Consider the following 25,639-nt stretch of genomic DNA (forward strand, 5'->3'; position numbering starts at 1 on the left):
CATTTCCCTGATTATCAAAATGAAGCTTTACGGTATGTCATTGACATTGTGTGTCGTACGTAATTGTATATAACACTAAGTATGTAGGCCGTATGCCAAATGCTTCACCTGTGAGCTGGCACACTGGCTGTGGAGTGTGAACTGCAACTGAGCTGTGTGTGAGATAGAAGTGATAACTTCAAACTTTTTTGTTGGAATGGGTATGTCGAGCAGAAGCTACATTGTAGGTGTGATGACTGATGTATTTAAACATAGATATGTGAGTGCGACTGAATGGACACTGGAAAAAGCCTGGATAATGAAGCTTTGTCGCGTATTTGTAAAAGCTTAACTTAAGAATGATGACCAGGACTGAGGAAGGTAGTGAATGTGCCTGTATTTTTGACATAATTTTTGTTGAAATTGAAAAAAGCTGATCTCAAGGTGTGCAACTCTTTAATACCTACAGTAAATTGTAGATCTATAGACTATAGGGCCTACCTATCATCAGATACCAAGCAAGAGGATATTTTGAGTTAAAATAGAGATACTTTTCAGTTATAAAAATGGCTGATGTAGAAACCATCCTATTCCTGCAACTTAGTATGATGCAATATTTGTTACCCTGCTGGGGTGGGTACCAAATGAAAATTCGCTATTTTGTTGAATAACTGGTATCTTTTTTTTTAGCGCTGTACCTTGGGTACCAAAAAATGTGTAAAAATGATTTTTTAGTATTTATGCACAAAAATGATTTCTTCCCATAAATTCTTGTTAATAGTGATTATGCGACAATTGATGCATGTACAGTAAATAATAATTTTTTTTTCACATTTACATGCTCTTGAACTCTTCCCTGTTAAAGCCAATTGTCTAGTTTATTACAGTGAGTAGAGTAAAGGAACTATGAGTGATAATGACAATGGTGTGAGTTCTAGGATTATCTAATTATTGTGTAATAAATCATTGTTATGGTAAAAAGTCATAATAAATTCATGAACAGCTAATGTACTCGGTGAAATTTGTATTATCATTGTGATTGAGTTTTAAAAACACAAGTTGACATGGAAGGAAAATCAGCATTGGGATTGTTATTGCCATGCCGATATGCCGGCGCTGATGATGAAAAAAATAGTCGCCATGACAACATTGCACAACTGTATGATAATGGCCATGAGATGGCGCTACACAACGCTGTACCCAGAGTTATGATGCCTTGGAGTATGGCGTGCAGAATCATATGTAAAGGATCCCAGATTGAATTTTGACAGGAAGTTAGGTTTTACTCGTCATTTGGACAATATAGATCTCTACTGCAGCAAGTGTTAAGATTGGAATAATTGACCATACATTTTCTACCTGTCTGATGAGAAAGGATTTACTCAACTTTACAAGTCTCAATTCTACGGCCGATATTAGAATACTGTTCTCCTGTGTGGCATCTATGTTGTATATCAGAAAAAGAATGTTATTAAAACTTGTAGAAAAAATACAGTGTTGAGCTACCAAACTGATGCAATTTTGTATGTCCACTCCAACCTCTGAGTTACGAAGCAAGAGTAAAGCACTTAGAGTTGCCTCTACTTGTATCAATAGATGCCATAGAGCTGATAAAGTATACAGAATTTTAAGATTGTAAATGATGGGATTGACGATTAAGTACTCCTGGGTTATTTGAGTTCAAAATCTATCCTCTGAAGGAACTACACACAGACCTAAATTTAAGTTATTGAAGAAACATATTTTTATTTATAAACTCTTAAAGTGAGACAGTAATCCATCTCTTAACAGATTAACAAGCAGAGTATTAAAAGCTACCATCATCTGTAGTTGACAGCCCATCAGTGAACATTTTCAAGTGTAGTTTAGAGAGATTCTGGTGTCAGGACAAGAATAAATAACCCTAAAGAGATACTTTCTTGTCGGTGCGATACATTTTCTGCACAGTGCCTACCACAGAGTTCATTTCATTTTATGACAATGCCAAGGGGCATACTGTATATTGTAAGTTTGGTTTGACTGAACACCCACTTCCAAGGTATGATATATCCAGATATGTGATACCAAAAGGAAAGCAGGGATTTTCTGCATTTCTTTGCCCCTATTCAGCTCAAGATTTTTTTCTTCTTCAGCTGAGTGTACTGTTTCTATTTTTTCAATGAATTTGAGAAAATGAAGGAATCATCTTATTTGGGAATTTTTGCAAATTTTAACATATAAGGCACACATCAGCTATCCCAGTAGCATACAGTACCTGGGATTTTGTGTGTTATAACTTTGGCTTGCAGTTCAAATATTCAACTGCAAAATCATGTGAACAAGTAAACTGATATTGAACACTTCAGGCGAAGACAAATTGTGTTTTGACCTTACGGATATTATTTCTTGTTTTGTCGAAATTACAGCTGTAATGTACAGCTCTTCTGATATGTCATTGTTAGTCTTGTTTGTCTTGGGTTTAGACTGAGATGTCCAGAAACAATCAATGCAGCTGGGGATAGACTTGGTTTAAATGCATTTAGTTGCTGTACCTGATGTATGACCCATAATTCTTTATTGTGTGATATCCTGTGTCTGACTGTAAATCAACACAAAAGAGTTCTAATGTGATTATAAAGAATCATGCCCTGTACAGGTGCCTGAAACTAGGACCTGAGTTTTGTACCTCAGTCAAAGTTTAAATGGAATTCAAAGCATTCATGAGAAATTGTTGAGCAGAACATGGTATTTATTTACACTGTATAGTCATTTTTAAAGCTACGGTGTATTGTTTACCATTGGGAGCAGTGATTCAAAAATATGTTATCAGTATCACATATGATGCATATACTACAACTGTATGTGTACAAATTGTAGGTCAGTTGTATCATAAAACATCCTACCATGTATATATACAAAAATACAAAATACAGCCAAAAATATAGGGAGATATCACTACATTTGTACATTTCTCAGTGAACCATAGCTGTAGATGGTTTATTATAGAAATATTTTCATTATAACTATTGTTAACATTATGTATATTCAGTAATACTTAACATTGATTATATTAACATTTTTACATCTTTTGATTGGTTGTTTATATCCCTAACTCACATCTAAGAACTATTTTGAAGCACTAAAGCTGGACTTTTGTTTCATCTGCAAATAGTAAATAATGCCTTTTAAAGCTAAAACCACAAAATCACTCATAGATGCCATGCTTCATCTGCCATTGACTCCTGTGGGATTTTATTTTCATTATCTTTACATTTTTTTGTGATTTAATTTTCCTGTTTCTCCCAGTTTCATATTATTGTATGCAAATAGAACTTTGATGCAGTCTCCTGTTTTATACAGTGTAGATACATCTTGTAATGTGCATTGAATTTTCATTGATCAAATGTGAGGAAAGTGATGTATTTTCCCCCATTTATTCTAAACAGTAAAGGGATAAATAGGGCATACGGTTTGTGTGTGATAGCATTATGAATTATTTTGTTAGGAGAAATGAAGAAGAAAGTAGAACAACATGGAAGTTTCACATTCATGATGTAACTCTGTGTTTGGGCTCATTCAGAGATTTATGGGGGCAGACCACTTTCTGTCAGGTAGTACATTATACGTACATTGTAGGTCAAACTGAAGACTCAACATAATTATGATGTTGGGGGAATCCCTATGGGACAGGAGGTCCGATAGACTGAATCAAAAGGAACTTTTAGTTTGAAGGTTGAATAAACAAAAGATTTGTTACAAACAAAAACATACCCACAAACACACACACATTATACATGAACTTTTGTACACTGCACCCCTGCATGACACCCAGTCAATTATTTCATCAAATAATACAGTTGTAGTGCATGTCATTAGTAGATTACCTTCAAGCTTTACAATACAAACCTACGCAGGGACACTGGGAAAAGTTTCCTCCTCCCAGATACAGTACAAGTATGTACATACAATGTAATACACACACAAACACGCACACACGCACACACATACACACACACACACTCACACACACACACACAAATGCTTCCTGTACCCCCTTACACGCTTACATTACACACGCAATCAATTTTAGAACTGTATTTCATTTAGAATCAGAGATAAATGTCTCGTGTCCATGTGCATACACCATCGTACATGGATGTAACATGTCAGTTATATTTTTCCTTCACGCTTACTGTACATTCATATTGTACCCACCACATACACTCTGTTTGTACACACATACAAACAGACACACGCTCACTTTCATGCTGTCAAACCTTCTATGGGGCTGTACCGGTAACCATGATGTCACATTGTAATTTTTGCAAGAGTGCATTGTGAAGATTCTATTATCCTCGTGGTAACTACAAACTGAAATTTAGCATAAGTGTGTATGAAACGTGATAATAAATGTAATTTTCCATTGTACATTTATACATATAGTCATTGTGGCCATTATTTAAAAATTCCAATATAACAGCCACCTTTCCACCTTTAAAGGGTGTGTACAGTTCTGGTCGAGGTGTAGATTTAGCTTTTAACATTTTGCGAGATATTCAGAAACCACTCTATGAGATGTCAAAGAGCATGCAGTTCTAAGGGGTATCAAAAGTTTATTCGATGAAAATCGGTTTTGAAATGGCTGAGATATGCAAAAACAAGGTGAAACAAAGAGATCCTAATAAAGTTGGGGCATGTCGCCTTTTATTATTAGCACTTTTTTGGATATCTCAGCCATTTGAAAACCAATTTTCATCAAATAAACGTTGAATCCTTCTTAAAATTACATGCTCTTTCATATTTCATAAGAGGTTTTTCATTATCTCACTTAGGAATGTTCAAAACATGAATCCCTACCTCAACCAGTACTGTACAGTCCCTTTAATACCACACAACAGTGTAGTGTGGTAAAGGTGGCTGTTACAAATATGAATCCTGAATTCTGTGAATTTACTGTCATTGTTGAGTGTTTTGTCCTTGTTGTTTACGGTGTTGTCCTTTTTCTCCCTTCACAGAAATGAAGCCACGTTTGTAGAGTGACGGCTCTCTCCAAGTGATCGTTGTCCCTCCCGCAAATGACCTGATACTTGATGAATCCAATTATCCAATGCTTCCCGGAATAACTTTCCGGGGAAATGTGCATGTCGTAATTGGCTACTCAATTCCTGAACTCGCACGCTTTCGTTTCAGTCGGGCGACACGTGCATTGGATGTTATGACAGGACACATGTACTTCCTCACCATGGCTTCCATAGAAACTCTGGAATTATAAGTCGAGTTTAGCAGCCTAAATTGCATCAAATACTCACTTTGTTTAGTTCATCTGATTTTGCGCAACGTCCAAGTGGGACCACAAGAACATGAAACTGTCCGGAGTCATGAATAGATGTAGGACTGTCTCGTGATAGACTGCAGATTTGTGCGACAATCGGTCTTTGGATTCATAGGAGGGGCAAGCAGACATCTAAGAGTGTCGGTTGTCATACCTCAAGTGGCCCACCGTTACTTGGACAGATACGGGCAGGGAAGGCGAGAGAGGTACATAAGTAGGTAGCCCGCTGACGAACCAAGGGAGAGAAGTCCTCGGCCAGAAGACGGCCGGCAAAGATTTGTGCAGTGTGTTTGGTGAGCGTCTGTGCCCAGCACACCGACAATCATGGAGACTGAGTGCGAACCAGGTGTGCTTCTCATCTCGGCCAACGTGGGCTCGATATTTGAAGAGGTAAGATCTCGAGTGACTTACATAGCCATCTCATGTTAATGTTATCATGCCCCAAACCCCCAACTGTGTATACATGCAAAGGTTGTTTACACCGGAAAGCTATCAGATTGCTGCCATGGGGGTTGTGATGATTGCATCGGAGTTGGCATCACAAAACATCTTTTATGCAGAGAAGCCTTTGTCTCTTTTTTGTATTTGTTTTTGCTTTTTTTATTCAGGTGGCCTTTCTGTGTGGTGAGGCATACGTAAGAGGTTCTGTGGATTGAACACCACATTCAAATGTTCAGCTGTTTACGATAGGAATACAACTTGTGCATACAGGCCTATTATTTACAAATTACATCACAAGCTAATGGGGCGACATAACCCGTTGGCCTGGTGGAATAGGACCCCGTTTACAGTGCGAGACGAGGCTGCGGCCGAGCCCGCCTTCATTTCAGTGCAAATGCGCAAAAGGCCAAATGCAGGGCCAAAATTCTACAAAAATCCATTTTTCATGAAAATTACAAATTCCATCAACTTGATATTGACATATGTTAGGGGTAGCAATTATTCCCCCCTGCTTTCTGAAAGAGGTTGGTCCATTGCTCTTTCATAATTCTAGAAAAGTGAATTTTTGTTGAATTTCCTTTATATTTTCTTTGTATTGTTGTCCTTTCATACGTCATATCCTCTAGTAGTCTCCTCATCCAGCGGTTTCAACACCAAAACTTTAAAAATTCCTAACTTTTGCATCGATTGTCCGATTTTCCTCAAACTTTCACTGATGTGTTCTACTAATGTTGCTGCTTTCACTCCATCCAAATTGCTTTTTGGGTTTACCTTCCCTTTAACATTCAATAAAACCAGAATACTGAAAAAACAGAAATTCTTGCATGCATGAAACTTAAGCGAATTTCAAGACGAGCCAAGATTCGCAATAAGTAAACTGCATGTGAGAGGTATTGGTTTTTTGTTTTGTTTTTTTTCTGCACAATGTATCAAATGCCACTGGTAATTTGCAAAAGTTTCCTGCTACAAATATTTCTGGCTTTACAGTAAACCATGTAGATTTGTACATATTGTGTCACCACTCCATGTTTCGTTTATGCTTGGATTTGTATCTGTGAAATCTTTGATGTGTGATTGCCCTTTCAGTACTCACAGTCTTATGAGAAAATCCTCTTTTTTGTCAAAGGTCTTCTTCTTGTTCCTCAGCCTGATCAACATTCCCTTCTGTTCATGACATTTATTAAATGTCAACTTGTGGAATTAATTCCAGTAGTGCACTGGTATGTGGGCCGTTCTCCACAAAAGGGCACCAACAGGGTTGGACAAACTATAAAATTTCGACATTAAAAAAGTCGTGAAACTCATTTGAATTCAGAAACTTTAATATTTTGAGAACACATAACAACCAACGGGTGATTTTTGACACCAACACATTTTTCAAGAAATAGCATTGAACTTGAACACATTTTTTCATAGTTTTTACCACCCGTCAGATACGTTACCATTAGGCTTTAGACAAGAAAATGGCTGTGGAAGTATCATCTGTGGACCATTAATGTAAATATCTATTTCAAAGTAAACGTAACTAATATGCGCGCATGATTAAAAAGTAATTCCTGAACTTTGGTCGGTCCAGATGTAAAAAATGATTGACGTTTGAAGCCTGTAAGTCAAAATCGGCTCAAAAATATATATATTTTTTCGTAGAAAATACACAACCATAAATTGCAATTGATATCTCTAATACACTTTGATTTTATATTGCTTTGAAACAGTAATAAAAATCATACATAAGTACTGAAATTATCAAAGAAAGCTAATTGCAAGCAAACTTTACAGCAGATTTCATACATTTTGAATCACAAGGAAAGAGAAAAATGGTAACGTATCTGACATACTTCGATTCCACAAAATTTCGTTACTGTGATTTCTATCTCAAGATGACGATAAACTCAATCTTGCATTATATCTTACACCCAAATGAATTTTCAACCTTGAACATTCATATTCATAACCGTATAGTTAATATAGTCTTAACACTGCTCAGTAATACAAAGTCATATATTCATCAATAGCATTATGTGCATCATTAAACAAAATCAACGCAAACACATAATCATGTTCTGTTTGAAATGTATGACTGAAATTTGATTTAAAATGTATAATAGTCCATTCCCTTCTATTAACTCATTGATTAGATATCTGACAATATTAAGGGGGAACAATATCATCAAATTCATGCATACCTATACGAGTGCAAAGAAGATATATACGGTAATGTCGATATGGTAACGTATCTGACAGACATCTATACCATACGAAATTTTGTTACTGTGACTTATAAAGTAACATGATGATAAACTCACCCTTGCATATTGTCTTACATCAAAATGTTATAGCTACCTAGAACATATAACCCCGGATAATCTATTTGATATAGTTCTGTTAGTAAAATTATTAATTGATAACATACACAAACAAAGTTATCTCGAAACGTATTATAATTCTGTTTCAAATATAATGAACGAAACTTTTGATTTCTAATAGACAATGTACAGCCTATTATGTAGCTCTGTCCCTCTGTTAACTCATAATTAGATATGCAACATCATTCATTTTGGAACAACATGATGAAATTGATTAGCTCCGAGTGTACAGACAAATATATAACTTGCAACGTATAAAGGTAACGTATTTGACTGCTGACAGTTTAATCTTATAAATACAATGTTATTTCACTTGGGCCACTTGTGTTTCGGCTCTGCTCGTAACAAAAAGACCCAAAAGAACTTTCTAAAATAGTATAAAAGATTTCATTCCCAACAAGAAGTCATGTTGCATATAGGTGTCAGAAGTTTTGTATAATGTATTAATGTATTTCCACATGTCCTGTCATGAAATTTGTTTTAAAAAGAAGCCACGGAGCAATACTTTAGGTAATGGTGGTAATAACGTAACCGACACAACTCTCAAGTAAAACTTCTTTGCATTAACACATCTGATTCATCATCCACTCAAATATTTTGGTATATTCATTAAAGCTTACACTATATTGACGTATTCCACATTTTCATATTTTTGTACATTCATAGAATGCCAAGACAAAACAACTAGATTAAGGAATCGTAAATATTCTCCTTCCACGTACATCAGTTGACAATCAATATTACGTTGTCCCTGTGCAATAATGTGGCAAGTATTTAAGGAAAAATCCAGGTCAGAAATTAATATGATTAAAAGAACGAAGAGGAACAAAAAATACATACCGAGTAACAAGTAGAGAAGATAATATATTATATTTCTAAATTTCACATTTTCAGAAAACATTTCTTGACCAGTCTTTATGAATATTCTAATGAGCAAGTCGTTGATGTCATCCGCTCATAATTTGTCATTATATGTTATACATGATATTTTGGAAATTCTTACTTTTTTGCAGAGTACAGGCAAAAACCATACGCTTATATTAAGATATGTCATACATTCTGAATTAATAGAAGGAAAGCTTTATCCTGTATGATATCTGATATATGACATTTTGAGGATGTCTGAAAATAAAATGTGTAGAAAATTGTGAGGAGATTACGTCATTAATTTGTTCATTTCAAAAAAGAAATGTTTTCCAAAAAAAAAAAAAGAAATTCCAACACGTCATTATTTTCCTTTTTCCTGAGTCGACATGTGATCAGAAACAGGAACGCGATATTGGATTTGTCTTTTCCGCTCCTTTGCTAGAAACGTGGGGTCAATCTTTTTCTTTCTCTCTCTGTAGGCCTTCTGTATACCTCAGCAAACGTTTTACCCATGTTTTTTTCTTTCTAAAATACACGAGAGACAGACAGAGAGGGAAAATATCAGCATGGGAGTTTTATAATCAATGTACATTGTTTAATAATAAATAATATATATATATATATATATATATATATATAGCCGTCGTGTACGTAAGAACAGGACATTATCATCCAATAAGATTCGTTACGAGTCGGGTAAGATACGTTACCGTGCCAATGCTGGGTAATATTCTAACGTACATGCGAGCTACATGAAACAATATCATGCATACGCAATATGTATAACTGTTCCATCAACATTAAATAACTCGTAAATGGCCATTTTTACAATCAGTGGTGTAAAACACGGTTTTGGAACTAATTGGTGTATAACTTTCTTATACACTGACAGATATGCATTATTTTTTCTCATAAACTTACCACCCACAGTGTCTACCTTGGGTACCTTAATGAACTTTCCTCTCTTTTTCTTTCAGATGTGGCATGCACTTACACGCTTGAAATCCAACACTTTTGGTGTATGCACTCTGACATGGTTTTTTTGTCAGACCTAGCATATTAAATTGTTTATTCCTTTTCATTATTTTTGTTGTTGTGGTGATAGACAGGTATCCGAACTTAAGAACTATTATGTTTACCAGGTTCTGCTTTGTCTTCTTTAAAGACTGAAATTGTCCAAACTTTATGTTTCGGAGGTGACATTTTCCGTTAACAATTAACGCCTCTTTTGAGATAGCTCTTGCTCACAATTATAAAATTCAACTTTGCTAATTTCCATCAAAACAGAATAGTAATCAATCTGACTTAACTTCGATCCAAAGATTATTTGATTCAAATAGCTTATCATTTTTTGGTGAGTGTTTATAAATTTATGCAACTTTTCCGTTAACTTTTCTGTCACCTCCGAGACAACAGATTTATGTATTTGATTTTTTTATTCTTGACATCAGTTATACATTACATTTACAAAAATGTAACATATCCCCTCACATTATCTCTGAAGGAAGGTAGTAGAAATATAGCCTGTTGTTTTCATTTCGGAGCAATTTACAATTTTCCATTAACACTTGTCACCTCCGAAACAATCGTCACCTCCGAAACAACAAGCGTATTATATTTGATAATTTCTCGAAGACAAAGCAATTTTGTTTGATTCTGTCCAATTGACAGGAATCTCTTTTGGATGAAAATAGTAATATGGCAACAGGAAGTGAGAATTTTCTAGAGATTAATAAAAGATCTAATAAAAACTAAGAATTACTGTTTCGGAGGTGACAAAACACTGTTAACAAGAGTTTTTGCTCATTTCTATTGAAGAGAAACCATATCATGTACACCAATGGTTTCATTTATTTTAGTAACATAAGTCTCAAAGTGGAGAAATCAACTAACACACTCTCACTCTTATTTTTATTACTATACTGTACATTTTAGGGCAAATTTACATTTTTTCACTTTTTTAACAAAGAGAATGCACAAAATACACCCATCTGTTGTATATATAATATTGTAATCAAGATCAATTCTCCTGCTTTAATTAAGTAAACATATAGATGCTTTCATCTTAGAAGCTTGATTTCCAATTTAAGCAATTTAGTTGTGAAGATTTACCAATCACAGCTTTCCATGTAGGTTGCTTTTTCTTGTGTTTCGGAGGTGACATTGTTTGTTAACACCATATTGTTATGTGATAGTGAAAGGCAAGACTTCAGTTCCTTTTCACTATCTATTAACATTTTCAAATACATTTAATATCTACAAAATCATCACAATAGAAGTGACTTTTGTATACCTAGCTCACCAGAATTCCCTTGATACCAAAGTGATACATGTGGCAGTTCATGCATGCCCTAGTCCACAATCTTAAAAAAAATCATAAAATAATCAAACTCCACAAAAAGTCCACATGCCAATAGCTGGTGCACAACTTGTTCTTGAATTCTTAGTTGTTGTTTTTCCATGTACAACGTGGTAATCATAAACAAAATTATGTGATTTTTTTTTTTAATATGACAATAATTATTACATTTTCCAAGTTGAACCAACTGTTTATGACATTGTATTTTTTTAAGATTATTGAAGTTATCTGACAACTAAAGTGAACAGAGGAACAAGTCCCCAGGACTAGAAAGGGAAAGATCCAAAAACAAGATTTGTAGTTCTATCTCAATATAATTTTGATGATGTGTTTACCTTGTTTTGTTATTATGTTTTATCTTAGAATTTGGCTTTAAGTACTGGAATTTCAAGGAAAAAAAAAATGGTTTCTTGAAGGACAAGTCCACCTTCATATATCATACATGTGGATTGAGTGAATGCAACAACATTAGTAGAACACATCATTGAAAGTTTGGGAAATTGGACAATCCATTCAAAAGTTATGTTGTTGTTTTTTTAATATCTATGCAATCACTGCTGGATGAGACGACTACGACAATGTATGATGTCACATGCATACAACGATATAAAGAAAATATAATTGAATTTCACAAGACTTTACTTTTTGAAAAAAGTGCACATTTCTTCAACTTGCTACTGGTGTATGTTAGGGCAATATTATTCACCCTGCCTTCCAAAAGAGAGAAGTCAAGTGTTCTTTGTTATGCAAGAAAAGTGAAAATATGTTGAATTTTCTTGATACTTTCTCTATATCCTTGTACAAGTGTGACACCACAAGCTATAGAAGTCTTCTCATTCAGCTTTGACTGAGCAGAAACTTCAAAAATTCATAACTCTGGAACAGATTGCCTTATTTTCCTTAAACTCTCACTGATGTGTTTTACTAATATTGCTGTATTTACTCAACCCTCGTGTCTATTGAGGTGAACTTGTCCTTTTTTGATCCCTTATAGGGTTATTTGAGACCAGTTTGTGTCCGGGACCTTCTGTGAAGTTGATGGGTAAAATTACTGAACTAAAAAAAAATTTCCCCATAAGTTCACACAAAAGCATTATGCTGCTCTCTTCAGCTGGGAAACACAAACTGTTGTCTTAACCAAACTGTAAAAACTTGCTAAAGATTAGTATGAATTACAATCCAAAACAAAATATTAGCTGGTATCCACTATCATGAAAGAGAATAACTAAACAAAATAACAAGTAAGAACTGAAAGAGTGAGCTTATATTTGAAAATTAAAGCCATGAGGAAAGACATGAATGTTCACAATTGTATTAGTTAACACCTGAGAAGTTGGGTTGTCTCTGTGTTGTGTCACCTCCAAAACAATAAAATGATTTTTTCTTATCTTATACTTTTTACTCTCAAAAGTGACTATGATTTGCTGGTAATTTTCAAGCAATTCAGAAAGATACATAAAATATATTTTAGTAATGTCAACAGTTTAAATGAATCTGGTATATAGAAAATTTATCCCAGATGAACCAAACACCTTTCACCAGTATTATAACATTTGTATGGTGGCTATCAAGAATGATGAAGAATTCATGAACATCCTTGAATTAATCTATTTATAATACTATGTGCAAACAAAAACATAATACAAGTCAAATAAGAATTTTTGCTTTTGGCATTCATAACCTATGTCCCCACCAAAAAATTACAATGGTACCCTCCGCAACGATAACTTTAAAGATAGTGAATCAATCTAAAATACAATTTGAGGGATTGAAACTATAACTCATTGCCCACACCTTACAGAAAACCCCATTCAATTTGCTTCAGAGGTCAAAGACAAATGAGGATTTTTGTAGAGCATGTCAGGAATCCCTTCCCTCCAAGTTGTGTATATTGTGTTTACACATTAATATGCAGTTCCAAGAGCATCCAAGTGCTAAACTTGGAAGAATCAGACTCCTGACATCCTTTATAACAATCCACATTTCTTTGAGACCACTTAACCAAATTGACTGGGGCTTTCTGCAAAATAGAGCTAAGATGTTATAATTTAAGACCCCAAAGTAGATTTTAGCTGATTTAATCATATTGGGTGTTATCAATGCAAAAGTCTAATTGTATTTTTTTTTTTTTTTTTTGGGGGGGGGGGGGGACATACTATATGAATACTTGAACACAATGTTAACATTGAATGTCACCTCCGAAACAAAGTTATTCTTCCCTGGTGTTGTGGAAAAAAATGTTCTGAGAGCAAAGAAACATTACTAAATGATCTTACACGCTCATTTCAATTTAAGGTAGAAAATGGAATGCCATGTTTCTTCAGATTACAATATCTAGCTTTAAATATGTCCATCATATTCTTACTGTAAATGAATATTTCAACACAATGTTAACATTGAATGTCACCTCCGAAACGAAGTGATTCTTCCCTGGTGTTGTGGAATAAAATGTTCTGAGAGCAAAGAAACATTACTAAAATGATCTCACACCCTCATCTCGATTTAAGGTAGAAAATGGAATGCTACGTTTCTTCAGATTACAATATTTAGCTTACAGCCTTCGTCCAAATGGAAGGAAAACTACCGGTGCCCATGCTACTTAATGAAGTGTAAAAAAAACACTTGTTCTGTGTGGTTTATCTGCTTGAAACAGGAGTTAATTTCTTGTTCTCGAGTTATAATTATTAAAAACATTGATAAAGAGAAGAAGTTTTGTGTTATTGTCACTTATTCTAAAAAAAAACTGAGTGTTAATATTAACGTCACCTCCGAAACATTCTATTATGTTAACTGTCACCTCCGAAACATCCATGTGTGAAAAATCCAAAATTTAAAGAAATGATTGGAATTTCATTTAACCTACATAGGAAGGTAGCCCTTCTTAAAGACTTGTTATAGTATAGAGTTTGACCTGGCTTGCCCTCCATTAAATAGTTAAAATCTTAAAAATTGCATGTCAACTGGTATTTTTACCAAAAATTTATAAATCTCATGTATTTTTTTTTAATTCACTTTATATTCAACCCCCAAATAGTTTTGATTCACAAACTATATATTGTTGTTAACCATATAAACTTTGCATGGTGAAGTTTGACTACAGAGTTTTGTCATTATGGTGCAATTCATGAAAACAAAATTTTGCTGAAATTTACTTCAGGTGCCAGGGTTTTCCTTAAATTACACCAATAACTCTTCAGCTTTAAGGTCTGAAATGTTATTTTTTCAAAAATTTGAATACTTTCCAACAGGAATCAAACAGAATAATGAAAAAATATTTTGTTTGAAATTTTGACCCTCTGAGTACAAAAGTTACACCACTGATCGTAAAAAAGGCCAAATGTGTCATTGTGAGTAGTCATATAGATAAATATTCAAAAATGAAAATTCTTACCAACCACGTAGCTGGGACGAATAACAAACGGCGAGAAGCCTTATATACATCTCCCTCAGACTCTCCGTACTAAATGTAATGCAACATCACGCTCAAAGTGGCCGCCATGCTTTGAAGAGCGGAGAACCATTTACAAAATTAAAGAATGAGCGCAAAGACCGTTGTGCCTAGTTGATGCACTTTGCACAGATATATTTATATATACATATCTGCGACTTTATGCGGTAACGTATATGACGGTAACGTATTTGACGGTAACGTATTTGACGGCCTTAATGGTCAACCTTATGTTTTCACGAAATAATAACCTTTTCTTTCATAACTCCCGTGTATGAATACAAGCAATGTATGGTGCTTTAAAGAAAAATGCATTATAACTTTGTCAACAAAGTATTTTTTCTGTAATAGAGCAAAATTTCAGTAACGTATCTTATTTTCACTTATCGTAACATACACAATTGCAAACTTTGTGTCTGAATATATTTATTATTATAGAGTTTCAGAATACACTGTTTGTATTTATATAATCTTGAAATGGACTTCATTCACTACACCGAAATACATACCACTGCTTTATTGTCTTCATATTTTTTTTTGGCGTCATACAAAAAGTAACGTATCTTACGGAGATTTGGAGACACCTTCGCTAAGATCGCAGAAAAAAATATACCAATCTTTTTTCGCTAAGCATTATGCTTTTTTATTTAGGCACTGAAGGCACTATAAATTAGTGAGCAAAACATAAAGTTCTGATATTACAGTAAAGAGCGGGAGCGTGAAATATAATCACAGAGTTCGCTGGAGACATGGGTAAAATCAACATATACATATGTCATGCTGTCGAATATAATTTTTTCATGAGGTGGTGTGACCTGAATTGATTTTGATTTTACTCATTATATTCTCTAGTATAAATAAAAGTAAAAAAAATGGTTTCCTGATGAAAAAATCGTGCTTTATGGCCTAGAGAAGGGTGGAGACACAAAAATGCCCTTTGGCGCCACTTTTCGGAGAATGGCCCATGTAGCAAACATCAAAAGTGAGTTGCATTCAACCCACCTCAGCCCTGGTAATGTTTTGGTTAATGACTAACTACCAAAGAGTGTACTCACCATGCTTTTTTTTTCCCCTCCCTACTAGATCGTAGCAACTAGATATTATTATTGAACCCAGTTGTACGTGTTCATCATTTCATGACAGCCTTGTAGCTATTCTAGGTCTGAGCGAATTACTGCGACTTCCCCCAAACAGGATTTGAGAAAAGGTCACCGTGGAAGTGCAGGAACTGAGATTGTGTAATCGTGGTGGGGTCCAGTGCCTCGCAGATTAACCTCCAAATATCAAAGTTGAAGGGTGGCCAATTGTGGATCCGTGAGGGATTTCCTTGCCTACAGTGCTCAGTAGCAAGAATCAATAACTGATCATGTTTTTTGTTTGTTTGTTTGTTTGTTTGTCTCTACCTCCAATCAACATATCATTCTCTCTTGCAAAGGTGATGAGAGTTTACAAGTTTCATGGAGGGACAACATCATTTAGTTCATTTGACATACTGTTGAAATTTTCTGATAAGCAGTGTCCTCTTTTGGCACCCCAGAATAGATGTTTCCTTTTATTTAAATGCATGTCAAGTGTTTTGCGGTGGCATTAATATTGAAGCAGTGATGTCTTGGTGATAAGAGTTGATTAATGTTCCTTCTCTCGTAGAAGTAGGTTAAGAGACTTCACCAGCTTGTCGCAAAGGCAGAAAGTTACTTTATGCATGTTTTCGTTGTCATGGCATGCTGGCCAAGTGGCAAATCGCTTGGTCGGTTCTAATAAAGAGATGTGCTGTCGAAACCCTCATTTGATTCATGTCCTCGGAAGATTAACTTACCCAGTCTTGAAATGATGGATTACCTCTTGATTGACTAGTGCCATAAGGTTTTGGTTTGTTGTCAAACAGGATGCTTGCAAAAAATTCTTTCCTCCTTTGATTGATTTTGGATGTTAAACAGGTGATATTTAAAGGTTAAAAAAGTGCATAATTTGCGAGAAAAGTATGCTTGATATAAGTCATCTGTCATGAAATACATTGTACATTGCCAGTTGTAGAGCAATCTTTAGCTAATATGGCCAAGATATCTTTGTTTGGAATATGTTACTTGCTTAGTAATGAGAAGAATTGATCTTATCAATTGTTTATTTTAATGCATCTAATATTCAGTTATCCACTCATTCTCACTTCATTGTTTGAGATGACTCCAGGGAGCTTTTATCTGGCCAGATGTCATCACTTCTCTTCCTTCTAGACACTTGTACTTCAAAATCTTAGACTTTAGATAAGATATGATATTAAAAATCTGTATGTTTTGTAGCAGTTCCTTACATTCAAATAAAACTGAAGATAAATGGGATTTGTCTGCCGGTAAAGAGTCTCTCACTCCTCATCTCATACTTTACCATTTTTGAGACAAATAAACATTGGAATTTAGTGAGAGATTAGGGTGAGGTTTATTCAACTCGATGTTTTCACTGTCCCCCTCGAAGTCTGCTTGTCGATCAATTCATGATTGGAAAAGTATGAAAGGGCATCGCTGCTGTGGTATTCTCTGCAACATTATCCACAGTTGTTGTGCCGCATTGTGCAAACATCATAATCTTCATTATGAGTGTGCTGTTTTCCTTCTGTTTATACTGGATGTCAATCTATCTGTTCTTCCTAATTTCTCTCCCTCTCTTCCTCACCCCCTCCCCCTCTCTCCTCCCCACCCCCTCTTCCCCCTCCCCCATCATTCCTAACCTTTCTCTATGCTGTTTCTCTGAGTCTATTGCAGATAGCCTCACACAAAATGACTAAGCTATGATATGTACAGTATTATATCTTAGTGGTCTGCAGTTAATGATTGCTTTGTAATAGTGATTTGAGATCGAAGCACACAAAAATTGTGATAATATGAGATTATTTGCTAGGGCTTGGGGCACCTTTTTCAAGAATGAATTCATCATGAATGCAAGAAGTCTTGTTGGTTTACTAGTACATGATTATTGTCTTGTTTGGAGAACAATTGAGCCAGAGAAGAGGGATACTGCAACAGCCTCCACTCACCGAAAGTGAGATTGGTGCACTACAGTACATGGCGAAAGCGTGACGTATTCTTGACATGGCACTGTAGAAAAGGGGGCACACGGGGCATCAGTTGGCTCCCGATTCCCTCCATACCACCAGTATGTACAGTGTAACTCACTCTTATGCACATGACGAACTGCCTGGTTTTAAAAACAAACACAAGCAGTTGATGACGGTGTATATGGAGTAAACATCTCAGGAGATTACGGGTATCCTATCTTTCTGTATCTCAGTCAGTCTCATCTGATAACGGGGTATTGTTGTTCTCCGAACTGAAAGACTCTGACGTATTTGCTTGTTCATCCGTGTATACGTAATGATGTTGTACGTTCGCACAATGTTTACAATTTTGGAAGTTTTAAAATGTCATGATTAACTGTAGAAATGCATCCACATGATCTCCCTGATTTTAAAGATTGAATTTTCGAAGGAGAGTCTCAGTCGATAATCAAAATACAAAACTGAAAGAAATGCATGTGTACACACGTAGCGCTATTAAATGATGAACTCGGTAATTTGCCATGAATAGTAGAGTACAACACACTAGAGGTTGGCCTTGAAGTTGAGGGGAATTCATAGAGTTCACAGAGAGGTCGCACTAACTTTTGAGTTGATTTATCATGTCCACAAAATGCTAAAGCTGTAATCTGTGAGTGGGGCCCCCTGCGGCTCATGGATAGAGTACATATGAACCCATAGAAGCCTTGTGGTTCCAAGCACACATTTCCCATAGAAGCCTGCCCAAGTATACTCGGGACTCGTCCTCGAGGGGTTAAGACTAGTTAGGTTCACATGCTGTTCCTAAATTTTAAGTTTCGGTTGAAAACTTAACTCTTGATGATTACCTTGTAGTGTAGCACCATGTGGACGCACTCAAAAGTAAGCAATCTTAAAGTTTAGTCGATGATTAGAATCACGAGACATCTTAGGTTTTACGCTCTCTCCACGAGCCATGGGGGGTTCCCACTCATAGTTTCGCTCCGTGTTGACAAAATAATCAACGGGCTTGTGAGTTAGCGTGAACCTCGCTTCTCATTCGCATCCACATCAACCTCCAGCTCTGCTATTTTGTATAGACATAAGGTCATCTAGCAAAGACTCAGAGTCTGCACTTTCAGTGTAGTCACCGAGTGGGATTCGCTCGTATCATATCGTAAGTTTAATTTTGCGCATGTGAACCTGCGTCGGGAATTTACAAGTGGAGCTAATTGTTGACAGTTAAGTTTTTGACCTAAACTTCAAGTTTGGCAACTGCGTGTGAATGTAACTACTGTTAAATTTTGAATGCATGTTGATGAGGCTATTTAAACTACAAACTAATCATCAAAGACTGAAACTTCAAGCTAATCTTTTATCTTAAGGTGCGTCGTGTAAACATAACTGCTGTGATACCCACTGGACTCTGACTAGCGAGTTACAACATATCCTAATCCCCATCCTTACAGTCCCTCCCATCAAAGTTTTTTCTTGTTTTGTCCACTTTGTCCATTCAAATGAAGAGCCTGCCATAGCTGTTTGAAGATATTCATACTACAGTAATGATGCCTTTCAGAGGTGTACAGAATATGAACACAGTACTACTAAAGGGCTTTTTACACTTGTGTTTCTTAACCCTGGACTTTCTCTGAGCCAGGACTATCGTTAGTCCCGTACCAATTTTTTCAGCTTTTTACACTCGCCAATTAGTCCCGTACTATCTCTTGTCTGGGGCTAAGGAGAAAACTGACCTTTTTACACTCGTATTTCTTAGCCCCGGACTTTCCAAACCACATGAATATTCATAATTACGCTGTGTACTGTACACGTACACGCACGCACCGGCAGCACTTGATTACCTCGTTTCTGATTGGTCAGTGAGGGTCGGACTTCGTCTCCGTCGCTTAGCCCAGGATTATTTTTTCGTTCTGTTTACACTCACTTGCTTGGCACCGCAATTGCGGTGCTAACCCCTGCTATTTTGCAGGGCCAGATAGTACCGTACTATCGGTGGGGCTAGCCCACTTTAGCAAAAACGAGTGTACACAGAAAGTGGGCTAAGGATAGTCCCGTACCAACGGTGGGGCTAAGGCCCCCCCTTAGCCCCACCGTTGGTCCGGGGCTAAGCAAAAATTTACAAGTGTAAAAAGCCCTTTACAGATCCAATTCAAGGTCAGGTCCTCAAGTAAATATATATATATGCAAGTTTCCATTCTTCTGATACCATGATCGCTCCCTTGTAGTCAGCTCCTTCTGTGGGATTTCAATATAACAAATTAGTTTGCTCTTTCAATGTTGTTATCTTCTTTAACATACTGTAAAAGTGGAAAGTTTTGTGGTGTTGAAATTTTTGCGCATTTTGCGCGGCCAGAAACTAGCGCGAAAATAAAAGCACGTGAATATACTTGCTTGTCATATGTTCCAGTATAGTTGATATCTTGATTCTGCAGAATTTAAAACATGTGAAACTCTTTTTACCCAGCTGAGCTAAAAAAATTAGTAGAGTGAAAATATGCACTTTTACAGTAGTGCCTGCGACTTCTCTGATGTGAAACATGCTATTTTAAAGTTGTATACTAATGCTGTTAAAATGTGTCGGTTTTTGTCACATGGGCTTATATGTATCATGGGCTGTTTGAACTGTCTACTTCTAGTAAGTAAAGGTATGATGTAGTTGATGTATGGATATTTGCAAGACTACGTTCTCTCTCTAACTGTGATACTTTGTCACTGGTTGTCGGGGTTACTTAGTTGCTGAATAAAAAGATAGATATCATGAACTGATTTTATATTGATTATTACATTCTTCTTTCTTCTTTTCAGCCTGTTCAGATGATGTCTGTGTGGCTTGAAAAGTTCTATGAGGTGAGTGTCAAGCTTCTTTTATCAACAGATTTCCAAAGATAGATTTGAAATGAATATTCCTTAAAGAGCATGAATACACCAATTATACAGAAATATGCCATAGTGGCATTTACAATTTGTACATTGGCAGTGAAAAACTCACTTCCATATTTTATTAGTTTACACATGTGGTCCAGGCAACTACCTCTATATTTAGAAGAAAAAAAAAATGGAACTGAAAACCCATTTCTGAAGTATGTGTCTGTGTTTTTAAACCTACTGTTCTTTTCTTGTTTTTGTTATTGCTGTTCCCAGTGTAAATGTCGGCTCACTGCTCACCAGTGAAATTCTGACTTCTATTCACATTTGCAGAGTCTCATTCATTTCATTCATATTCTGTTCATTTTTCAAGATGCTTCATGCTACTTTTAAAAAGGCACACCATTTTTGATGGCAAACAACTCACTTGAGTGCTGCTTATTGAGTTTTATCTGGCAGCATCAACTGTAGATCTAAACACACACACACACACCAAAAAAAAAAAAAAATTCTCATTGCATGTTTGTCCAATAATGCAAATTGGCTATCTGTTTGTGAAAAATCATTTACTGTTGTCCTGGGGGGCGTTTCATGAAGGAACTTGTCGGATAAAATGTCCGACAAGTCAATTATATCCGACAAGTTCAGAGAAATCAGCCAATCAGACTAAAGAATTTCTCAAAACTTGTCAGATATAATTGACTTGTCAGATATTTTATCTGACAAGTTCTTTCATGAAATGCCCCCCTGGTGATTCAAGTGTCACACCACAAGTTTGCTATACCTCTGGTATACAGCTGTTCAGTTCATGAATACATGCAGGCTGCTACCATACGAGCTTGTTTGCGTGCTACACATACATTGTACATGTAGCAATAATGGCATGTTCAGAGACAGTTCCGGTTTTCTAGATAAAAATCATTTTCAAGAGTACAGAGATTTAAATGGTGTGTGGGCCTGGAGCATTGGAATATGTTCTGTGTGGGTGGATTTTAATAATGCAGTGCATGCTTTGATTTGTGCACTACTTTGTTCACTTCACTGATAAATGCGGCAAGTATCCAATAAAGTCATTCAGGAAATATGTGCCATTCAAGTACCTGGAATGTGTTTACACACTCAAAGGTTTCATGCAAGAATAGTTACAGTAGTTGTTTCTCGTAATGCCGGCAGATGCTTCAATAAGGGGAATTTACCCCCGCACACTTTCCTTGAATGCAGGGAGGCAGTGGCAACAACTGGTGGAAATGTGAACAACATTCTTCAAGAAAAAGTCACTTCAGAAGGAAACTTCTGTAACATACGATGTACAAATGGCTTGATCAAATTCACAGCCCAGCTGCAGTGTAAGCAAAATCTTATGAGAGTTTGATAGAGGGAGTTGAAAAAATAATCGCAACAGTTAAATGTCAATACATTTAAATCATACATGACAACATGTCACTGTTCTGGTTTAATAAAGCCATAAAGAATTCCTCATTTATGATTTCCAGATACCAATATTGACATACATTTAGGTGATACGCTACCGGCGTATCACCTCTTGTGTTTGTACGGAATCTTCCTTTTTTTTTTTGTTCTTTCTTTCTGACGAATTTTGTGGACAAAATATCTCAACAATGACATGACGGAATAACATGAAATTTTCAGTCAACATATCTCATATCAATATCTCTGTACATGAAACTTTTCATGACAATAACATATCTGTGACGTCATCTAGCCGCCATTTTGTGATTTTCAGATAAAGTCACATGATCGATCATAACTTCATAACAGAATGTCATTTCTTTATCATTTTCGGTAGACATAAAGTTCAAGTCACGACTGATCGTCCTGTGCTATGCTAATTACCCGGGTCATCATGACGCGTGCGTATGCGCGCGTAAAAATTTTGAAATGCTCGAAACCACTTCCCAATGGGAAATCTCGAAGTTTCAGACAATTTTAAGCGTTTCAAAAAATTCCAAGCATACGCGTCCGTCCACACGTTTTTCGCGCGCACAGGGCATCAGCAACATGAATATGCACTTTTATCGACTGATTTGGATTCCTGATACATTAAATAACAATATCCATTGATTTCCGATCGGTTTTGACCTATAACAAAGGAATGCATTGGCGTCAAAGTGAAAAATCCGCGCGCGCGTCTATGTGCAAATATAGTGAAAAAAACATGTCTTTGTTTATTTCGCCATAGCTCTTTAAAACGTCCAGTGACCCTATGTTTTTATTGCATTATAAAAGCATATGAATTGTAAATAATATTTCAAGTTTCAATATTTCCATAAATGCTCTATGACGTCATCATATCGTCATCTTGAATAAAAAAAGTGGGATTAATTTTTTGAGGTACTGTTTCTGACATTCATTTGCTGGTATCTCTGTTGTTTTAGCTCAATATTATCCCAAATTCGGATATGTTGTACTTTGAAAAATTTCCCTTTCACGTCCATGTCATGGTTTTGCAATTTGATGACATCACCATACTGGAAATTGTGATTAAAGGCAAAGACTCAAAATCAGCCAAATTTATGTGTTTTGTCTATGGGAGGTTATTTTTCTTTAACCATGCATTGACTTGATAACGTTCAAGCACCTTTACCTCAGCTGATTTTGCTCCATTTCCTCTTAAACTTAACTATGTTATAGCTGAGACAATAAGCTGCAGTAATCATGCATTTTATTTTTTCAAATCTCCCCAGGTTGACAATTTTGCAACTTTAAACTGAAAATGAGAATGGAATGTGGACAAAACGATTCCTGATTTATCTTTCATATATACAACCTAAGCTTACGTTCCTCGTATTTCCTCGGTGAGACATACATTGTATGGCTGAGAGGTTAAAGGCGACGTCTCTGGTGCCAGAGACGTGAGGTTGCACACATGCGGGTTCGAACCCCACAAGAGCATGAAACAAAATACTTCTATTTTTACTTTTTTTTCTTCAATGGAGTAATTACACCTTCGTCCATTTAGAAATCATGTTCTCATGTAAACGCACCCATACGCACACACACACACACACACACACAATATCCCTTTTTTTTGAGTTGGAGACAACATTGCTTCGACTACTGCAAAATTTTGAAGGCTTATAGGGTTTGTCAAACTCAAATTATTATTATAAAATGGCGACGAGATGAGACATAGCCCTCTTGGTTATGTAAATGGTCAAAGTTCATATTTGAAAATACAAATGTTAAAGTGAAGGTGACTCTTTAAAGACTTTATCGCCATGTTTGATTTCTGTTTTCTTCTTTTTTCTTTTTTTTTTTACATTTTGAAGACCTATTGGTAAATATTCAGTTACATAGCCTGTCTAATCAACTTACTTGCACACACCGACACATGCATGAAATTTCCACTTGGTTGCATGACAGAAACAATTTGATCTGAATTATGTAGGACTGTATAAAAAAAGTGGACTTCACGAATGTATCTCAATATGACTTCAAGGCGCTACTTAATATCATTTTCGTTGTCGATCATCCGTGACCGATATCTGATGACCCCAAGCGTATCACCTAACTCGTCTTCAGTGTGACGAGTTTCATATCATGGTTTTAAAACATCACATGTGTTGGCCATAATGGGGGGGGGGGGTGGGATGAAAAATAAGAAGAAAAACAAGATTTAGTGAGTCAGGTGCATTGCTATGTCAATGCATAAATCAACTACTAGTACCAGTATTGGTAGGCATATTGAAGCCCCAAATAATGGCTGACTGTAGGTGTGTTTGGAAACACACCCCAAACCAAACAGGTCTATATCACAATGACCAGAAAAAAATTGTCATTTTTTTTTGTAATGCATATCTGTTGTTAAAAAAAAAAAATCAATTTTATGCATTATGTGTGTTTGTAATACCTCTAAAGGCCCGGTCCCACTGCACTTACGGATGCAAAGAGGATGTAAAGCGTACAAAAAATCTTGCCATCCGTTGGAAAATGCTACGAATCCGCTGTGTACCCATCGCATACGTGTTTCATCCGCTCTATCCATCGAGCATCCGTCCACTGTGATTTCATCCGCGCAAAAAGTTTTAAGCTGCTTAAAAGTTTTAGAACGGATGAATTTTCCGCTGTGTACGATGTAAATCCGCGACATACGAGCAACAAACGTTGTATGTCCGTGCGGCATCCCTTAAACGTCCGCTGCATCCTCTCTGCATCCTCTGGGCATCCTCGCAACTCACATCCGCTGCAGCTAAAAACGGAAAGAGGGAGGAAAGATATGGTACGTGGAACGTCTTTACATCGTTAACAGCACGTTAATAGAAAGGATTGAAGCATATGCATCTCGTATATAAAGCATTTCGAAAGCATCCCCTCTGCATCCGCTCTGCATCCGCTCTGCATCCACTCTGCATCCGCTTTTTCTGCTATGCGTCCGTTTCGCAATTATCTCCGGTAACCCCTTCGGAGCTGTCATCCCCTTCCATCCGCTTTCATTGGCTAGGCTTCCGATGAACATCCGTTTAACATCCCCGCTACATACTACCCACGTCCGTTCTATTTCCGTTCTGTTACCGCCAATTTTCGCCAATTTTGTCAATTTCTGGAGCGGATGAAAGCGGATGAAGCCATCCCCGAAATTTTGCTCGTCCGCTGTGTCCTTTCTGCATACGCTTTGTGTCCGTCGGCCAGTGGGACCGGGCCTTTAGGAATGTCCTTGATATATTGTGAAGAGAGTCATTTAAATGAAGTGTATGTTCAGGGTGAGTTAGTTAGAGTAGATGATTATTCAGAGCACAAGAGAAGATTCTGCAATCAAGACTGCACTTTTGAGGTAGGCTTTAAAGGAAACCTCCGGATGATTTTCAGATTTTTACATTTGAACAACTATAAATTAGGTATAATGAGGACAGAGTTTCAGAATTTGTGATAATTGGGATGAAGAATAAGAATATTTTCAAAATTTAGAACAAATTGCAATGAACAAGGATGATGACATGGC

At 36.3% G+C, this 25,639-nt stretch overlaps 1 protein-coding gene across 4 annotated transcripts in view; it reads left to right on the forward strand.

The window, feature by feature from the left end:
* The window catches only part of LOC140241692 (inositol polyphosphate-5-phosphatase A-like), a 116,732-nt gene that overhangs the window by 484 nt on the left and 90,609 nt on the right, over positions 1 to 25,639 (forward strand). For 3 of the 4 annotated variants that reach the window (XR_011902096.1, XR_011902097.1, XM_072321435.1), the window contains exons 2-3: positions 4,974 to 5,680; positions 20,620 to 20,661. Coding sequence is in view for 1 of the 4 variants with exons in the window: in XM_072321435.1 (XP_072177536.1) it covers positions 5,615 to 5,680; positions 20,620 to 20,661 (108 nt within the window). In the remaining 3 variants the exon portion in view is untranslated. Of the gene's footprint in view, positions 1 to 4,781; positions 5,681 to 20,619; positions 20,662 to 25,639 lie in introns of those variants that run through there. The other variant, XR_011902098.1, reaches the window with a different exon arrangement.

The sequence above is a fragment of the Diadema setosum genome, chromosome 18 (genome assembly GCF_964275005.1).
Source record: "Diadema setosum chromosome 18, eeDiaSeto1, whole genome shotgun sequence".
NCBI classification, from domain to species: Eukaryota; Metazoa; Echinodermata; class Echinoidea; order Diadematoida; family Diadematidae; genus Diadema; species Diadema setosum.